Source organism: Eschscholzia californica, unplaced genomic scaffold, assembly GCF_041429995.1.
Source record: "Eschscholzia californica isolate CP2 unplaced genomic scaffold, dmEscCali1.0.p SCAF_2, whole genome shotgun sequence".
Taxonomy (NCBI): Eukaryota; Viridiplantae; Streptophyta; class Magnoliopsida; order Ranunculales; family Papaveraceae; genus Eschscholzia; species Eschscholzia californica.
This window is the reverse complement of record NW_028238309.1, coordinates 20485856-20493450: the sequence shown is the minus strand read 5'-3', so window position 1 is coordinate 20493450 and position 7595 is coordinate 20485856. Positions and strand designations below refer to the sequence as shown.

At 36.6% G+C, this 7595-nt stretch overlaps 1 protein-coding gene across 1 annotated transcript; it reads left to right on the top strand.

Annotated features, from left to right (window-relative positions):
- On the top strand, positions 1-3450 carry LOC147556803 (protein DJ-1 homolog A-like). The gene is made up of 8 exons (XM_086657760.1): positions 1-263; positions 384-584; positions 1126-1275; positions 1637-1819; positions 2339-2419; positions 2501-2701; positions 2864-3004; positions 3103-3450. The coding sequence occupies exons 1-8, from the start codon at positions 180-182 to the stop codon at positions 3304-3306; spliced, it is 1245 nt and encodes a 414-aa protein (XP_086513886.1). The 5' UTR covers positions 1-179; the 3' UTR covers positions 3307-3450.
- The last annotated feature ends 4145 nt before the right edge of the window (positions 3451-7595 follow it).

Sequence of the window (7595 nt, the reverse complement as noted above, 5' to 3'; positions counted from 1 at the left end):
TTGTTTATTTTCAGGGTGGAAACAACTAGGGCTACACCTAGTGCTTGAGTGTGATACATGTATATATATATATATATATATAGAAGGGTTTATATGCTACTTCATGTGCACACTTATCTCCCAAAGACTAGTTCTCATAATCCTCAACCCCAAACACTGATATTGTACTCCGTACAGAAATGGCTTCACCCAGAACCAAACTCTTGTTCTTCATCATCTTCAACCTTCTTAGTTTCATCAAAATGGCTTCCACTACTAAAAAGGTAATTCATCTGTCATCTCTCTCTTTCTCTCTCTATATATATATATATAGATATTTTCTCTTTCATTGTTAGATGGACGTCTGATCAAATCTCTCTATCTCTCACTCTGTCTCTTGTTAGGTCTTGTTTCCAATTGCAGATGGAAATGAAATGATGGAAGCAGTGATGACTGTTGATATCCTTCGTAGAGCAGGAGCTGATGTAACTATTGCTTCTGTTGAAAAGGATCTTGTGATTAATCCTAAATGGGGAATCAAGCTAGTTGCTGATACTTTCATTAGTAATTGTACTGATACTACTTTTGATCTTATAACTCTTCCGGTTAGTTTATCTCACACTTCCTCTCTCTTATTGTTGGTCCTTTTGTATTTTAAACCAGAGAATTTGGTCATAAAAATGACTTTAAATTTGATTTTTCAACATAAGGTGAAATAAGATTTTGATTGAAATATGGAATTTTTTGTCCCATTTTTTAACAAAAATTCATCTCTTTGAAATATGTTTTTGTTTAAAATAAGAACTTTTAAGTCCAATTTTTGGATAGCACTAATAATAATAATAATGATAATGACATTAAAATGACAAAGAGATTGAAAGCCGAATCGAGTTGTCTCTTTCCTTAAGACAATGAATATGTTCTCTGGTCTTGGTACCAAAACTAGTATGGTGTTCGCCTCCCACGCGCCCGTCCATATTGGGATCCGGGCTGGAGATGGGTCGGGTAGATCCATTTTGATGTCAACTTTTTATCTTGATGTCTGCAATTAAACCCCCAATTAAGCATTATTCCCTCTAATTTCCAAAGGTTTTTTTTAGCCTTTCTTGATTCACACTTCATATATTGTCCTTTTATTTAATGTAGGGGGGACGTCCAGGTTCTGATACTCTTGGGAATTGTGAGATTTTAAAAAACATGGTGAAGAAACAAAAAGATGATGGGCGGTATTATGCTGCAATTTGTGCAGCTCCTGCAATTGCTCTTTCACCATGGGGAGTTTTGGATGGAAAGGAAGTATGTTCCTACTAACTAGGGATTTGTTTTCTTTTATGTCTTAACCTAAATCAGAATTTACTCAACCAAGATTTCATAATATTGGTTTTTGTACGAGTACGAGTCGTTATGTCCTACTAAGGTCAATTTTGATTATATTCGAACTTGACATAAAATAAGTTTTACAAAATTGATGTCTCAAATAATTTAAAAATGACTGTTATGACCAAAATTTATACAAACCAGACTAAGACGGGTGAGATTCAAAACAATGAGGTAAAAAACATAACCTAAGTGCTACATCGATACCTGATTCTTCTTACGCCTTCATCGTTTTCCCTCGTGAAGTTCTTATTAAATTTTCATGTCTTTGAGCTAATAGGCCACTTGCTTTCCTGGGTTGAGGAGCAAACTATCTCCTAAAGTCAAGTATGTTAAAACAAGAGTATGTCGTGACGGGAACCTTGTGACCAGTGAAGGACCTGGTACTGGAATGGAGTATCCTGTAGTTCTTGTTGAAGCATTATATGGAAAAGAAAAAGCTGATGAAGTTGCTAGATCATTGGTAAGACATTCCTCTTCTATACTTAGTACATTGGTTGGTGCTTCATTTTTCTTTCAAGGACGTCCTTGGCACATTAAGAAATCAGTTGGTAAAATTAAATTTTATTTGGACGAAGGGAGTTCCAGGGAAGGAAACCCTTCCCTTCGCCGGAACAATGAGGGAGAGAATTAGAGTAAGAGTGAAAAAAAACTGAGGAGAGAGAGAAATGGTATTGGTGGTCCGAGGTTGTGGTAGGAGGAGAAGAAGGTCCGAATTTTTTGTTTTAAGGGTCGTTGGTGATGTCAATTCTCCGGCAACCCTTGCCAGTGTGAAAGAAGAAAACTACTATTGCCTGGAATGACTATTATTTACTTGACTATAGGACAAGTCAATTCCACAGAATTTCATTTCATATGAAAAAGTCTTATAAAAACAGACATACTAAAGGTCCAAGTATATACCCTTCTATCTGAATTGTCCTTTTCATATTTGGTTTTCATTTTACTGCTTCATATGGCATAAAAATGTGTTTGCATTCAGGTACTACCTCCCAATCATGGAGAAGAATATACGGTCACAGACATAAATCCACTAAATTGGACACTCAACCATACTCCACAGGTACTATGAAATTATATTTATATATATATACAACACCTAATCTATCTTGTGATGTGACTATCTGACCTTTCTGAGGAACAGGTTCTTGTACCGATTGCTAATGGCATAGAAGAGATCGAAGCTTCAGCCATCATTGACATTTTGCGACGAGCAACGGCAAAAGTGGTAGTGGCATCAGTTGAAGACAAGTTAGAAATTTTGGCTTCTCAAAACGTGAAATTAATAGCTGATATGCTTCTCGATGAAGCGGCTGAACAACCCTATGACCTTATTGTGTTACCGGTAATTTGCATTTGGCATTTTTTTTGAGATAGACTCCAAGAGTCATTATATTCAACATGGTAATTACCATTTGGCATCTTGAGCAGACTGACTCGTATAAGTAATCTTTCTACTTTAACTTCCTCGTGATTTTCTTCTTAAAATTCCCTTGGTTTTTTCTAGGGTGGACTTCTAGGTGTCCGAACTTTTGCAAACTCAAAGAAGTTGGTAGATTTGCTTAAAAAGCAGGCGGAATCAAATAAACCTTACGGAGCAATATGTGTCTCCCCGTCCGCAGTACCTGAGCCTCACGGGCTACCCAAGGCATGTTTTAACCATGCTTTTATTGCCATTATTGTTCTATCTACATTTTTCGATCTTATATTTTCAATATATGAATGTTTTGTTTGCTCGAATTACAGGAAACTAAAGCGGCTGCTCACCCAGTCACCATATGCAATAACCTTTTTGATAAATTTGAGCATAGAGTTTTGATTGATGGCAATGTTATAACTAGCCAAGGCTCAGGGACTGCCATGGAATTTTCTTTTGGAATTGTAGAAAAGTTCTTTGGACGCGATAAAGCAATGGAAATCGCAAAGGGTATAATTTTTGTAGACCATTAGGTCACATTTGGAGTGCAGAAATGTATTGCGAGTATTATAACTAAAAAAACGAATAAAGTGATTTCTCTTGATCACATTAGCTTCTCTCAGCATTTGGTGTAACCAAGAATAGAAATATGAATATGAAACATGTTAGATTCTTAACTTGGTGTTCGGTATATAGAGGAATAGGATCGAAGCTTTATTATGTTCGTATTTCGTTCTTCATAGGAATTCTTGAAAAACAAAAAACAACTTTGCAAACACCATTACTCGTTCCTCAGTTAAATTTGCTACATTTAGACGACAGTTGATCTTTGAAAAAAGTGAGTCCCCGTAAATAAAATAAACGAACAAGGATCATTGGAATGTCACGTGGATATCTTAGTATTTTTTCTTTTCGGTTTTTTAGTGTCGTGTTTGATAGAATCGGACCCTTAGCTAGGTTCTTTTTCCTCCATTTTGTGGGATCTAAAGATGTCGAAATCAGGGGCTCTCCAGCGTGTTGGATTCATCTCAATCTCTCCAATTTAAACCTAAGGCTGGCCTAATTGGTGTTTCGATTGAATGTGTTTTAAAGGTATAATATCGGGTACAAATGCAATACAAAGTAATACTAACTCAATTAAAGTTGTGAGATTTAATTTAGTACCATACTACCATGTCTACCAAAAAGAAGGAAAATAGTGCAAAGGGGATGATAAGGTTCTTTGCGTGTGCAAACCACATAAATTATGCGCGAGCATGTGTGGCGTAGGTGAATGGGCATTTAGGGTGTATTAGGCGTTTTAGTGACTCACTTTGCAAGTGCGGATCCCTGAGGAAGTATTATAGCCTTTTTTTTAATAGATGCGCGATCCGGTGGCTGATTGGACTGGTTAAGTGTCAAGCAACTAGATGACCGGTTGACTGGGGTCAAAGATATGACAGGAGCTTCAGATCGCGAGCTAGCGAGGAATGTGAGTGCGCCATGTGTTGTGCACGAAACCATCATATGTGAAGCTCCACGTTACATCTCGTGGACCAGATGCTTCCATCAGATACACCCCCCAAATTTATATGTTCATCACCTATAAATACCCACCAAAATCAGAAATCAATTCATTATCTTCTTCTCTTAATATCTAAAGATATATAATTATAAATATATATAATCCAACGTCTCAAGTCATAAGCATTCTAGTTAGTCTAGAATATCAAGTTAGACGTAATCAAAAGAGTTTATATTACTTTCGAAGGTTCTAATTTTCAAAACTGGGAAGTATCATCACCGTCTTAAGGAAGTCTTTGAATCCTAGGAGATATACACCCAACTGATAGTACTGTTAGAAGGGAGAATTTTTTTTTTAAGGAAAGAGAATTTATTCTTGCCTCGACTATAAGTTTTTTTCCTATATCAGTTAAATAAAAAAGAAGTGTCATTGCTCGTTCAAGTCCAACTTATTGTCAACATTTTGATTTTTTCACTTGGTCAAAGTTGATAAATATTTGGCTCAACACTCTTAATGTCGGATAAGGTATTACATTTCACAATTTGTTCCCCTTGAAATTGTTGAAGTGTTCTAGATGCTCCACGATCTTTTGAAGTTCAAATTTCTGCATCTGAACGACAATGTACAAAGAGACGTTTAGTAGTGATGTAAATTTGTCGGTGGAAACTTCAAGTGAAGTTTTTCGTTGAAAGGTAACTAACTTAATTTATAAATACGACAAAGAAAACATGGTACAAAGATGTAACAAATTCTAACTTAGGTGTTGTTTGTTTTTTTATTTGGGTCAGAATCTGAATTGGCTGAACTGTTTTACCAATTAGATGTTTCTTTTCTAAATCTGAATCATTAGGTCTGAATTAAAATTTTGACCGGTATGTCCCTCATTAATATATTTAACCAAACAAACCCTAAGCCTTCCAAAAAACCGAACAAACCCTAACTCGTGGCGAAATAAAAGTGGTAGAAATTAAGGTTTTACATTTTCTCCTCTCAGATCCCTCTCTTCTCGCTAAATCTCTCTCTCTCTCTCTCTCTCTAACCAAAGGCAACTCTCACCGGATCTCTCTCTCTTTAACCAATGAGAAGTTCTCGTCGACTCTTTCTCTCTCTAACGAAAGGCAACTCTCACTGGATCTCTCTCTCTCTAACCAATGAGAAGCTCTCGTCGACTCTTTCTCTCTCTCAGAGATGGAGAACTCTCGCGGATCTGTCTCTTTCTCCGTATCTCTCTCTCTCTCTTTAAGCAAAGATCGGGAAAACTAAACCCTCGTTAGATTTGTCGAGGGTTTCAAAGAAAATGGGTAAATGACCCTCGCCAGATCCGTGAGGGTTCAAACAAGATGACCCTCACCATATCTTTGAGGGTTTGAACAAGATGACCCTCGCCAGATCCGACGAGGGTTCATTGATCTCTTTCGAAGAAAACAAACATCTGGTGTTATACTCTTGTGATGTTGTGGTCTGTGATGGGGCCTTCCGTGGTGGTGTGGTCTGGTGGTGATATACTCTGTGGTGGTGGTGGTGGTGGTGATGATATGCGTTGTGGTGGTGGTGGTGATATGCTCTCTGTGGTGGTGGTGATCATATGCTTTGTAGTGGTGATGGTGATATGCTATGTGGTGGTGGTGGTGGTGGTGGTGGTGGTATGTGTGGTGGTGGTGGTGGTGATGTGCTTTGTGGTGGTGGTGTTGTAGTGTGTTGGTCGTTTATTATGTCGGTGATGGTGGTTTAGTCTATTGGTAATGGTGGTTTTGTCTGACGGTGGTGTTGAAACAAATTTTTTAAAAATATAGGGGCAAAAACGTCATTTCATGTATTTCAGAAATTTGGCCACTCTTTCAGACTTGTTTTGAAGTCTGAACTATGTGGGCTCTTTTTCAGTCAATTCAGACTTTGGTCCAATTCTGCTAAATTTTCAGATTTTCTTAAACTAAAAAATTTCACGTCTGAAAAAATAAAAAAACAAACAGCACCTTAGATGATCCTCAATACCATCTGAAATCTGGCTGCTCTATATATTTATAGGAATTAAATAAATATCTTCTTCTTGAAGTAACTATATAAATCTTAAATCAACTAGAAACAAAAGACATTTTGAAACATATCTGACGATAAAACTAACAACTAAATCTATATAATAAAACAGAAGGGAAAACGATGACTAGGACAAACATCCTTTTATAATAAAGCATATTGTCTAGAAGCTCTTCTCAAAATTTAAGATATAGTCCTTCGTAGAAATAAAGTTACCTATTTAAAAAACGATAATCCTTTCCTTCTTAGAAAAAAAATAACTAATTTAAGAAAAAAATGAACAAAATAAATTTTAAGGGTTAAAAAAAGAAATTAAAATCTCTCCCTCTCAATAAAATAATAACTAATTTAAGAGAAAAGAAACAAAAAATGAATAACTAATAAAAATCTCTCTCTCTCTCAATAAAACATAACAACAAATTTCGTAACATTTGATTGATACAAGTGTCTGTGCCCTAGGGCACGGGATATACCCTAGTATAATTAAAATTCTAATTCAAATATCTATATCTGTATAATAAGGGAGGAGTTTGTCTTCCCCCTCCTCCCAATGACTAAGATTTGTTCTCCCATGTTTGTCTCTAGTGATTGGGATTTACTCTCTCAAAATTTGAGGGTTCAGATTTGATTGAAATTCATCCAAGGGTTAAGATTGTAAGAAAGCACATCTTTTAAAAGATCTCATTTTTCTTTGAGAAGACTTAAAGGCACCCATATTATTGTTGTAGGCGCCACATTTACATATAGATCCCTTAAAACTTTAGCCTATGAGGGGCGCCTATAGCTGCAGTATGGGGCGTGTATAGATCAACCTCTTTCTTTCTCACGGCCATTCCCCCAGACATCTCATCCCTCTCCTCGCCAATTCTTCTTTCTCACGCCCCTTCATCTCAGATTGTTTAGGTCAAAATTCAAAACCTCATCCCGTCTTATCTCCTCTCAACGCCCTCTGCATCTCTCAAGCAACCCCCTCTCGTTGCAGACCTCTCTTTCTCTCTCTCTTTTTCTCACACTCAGTCACACTTTAGGGCTTTACGTTGGAAAACGTAGGGTACATTGTGTTGAACTCTCATTGATTTCGGGAAGAATTTATTTTCAATATTGGTGTTTATTTTCATTTGGAAACTGTAGAGCGTGTTGTATTGAACTCTCATTGATTTATGAGAGATAACGTTTAGTGATTTTGAAGTCATATCAATATACTAGGCATGAACCCGTGCCTTTGGCACGGACAACAAAAGTATCATATAATATGTATATCACCTCATGTGACAGAGAATTTGA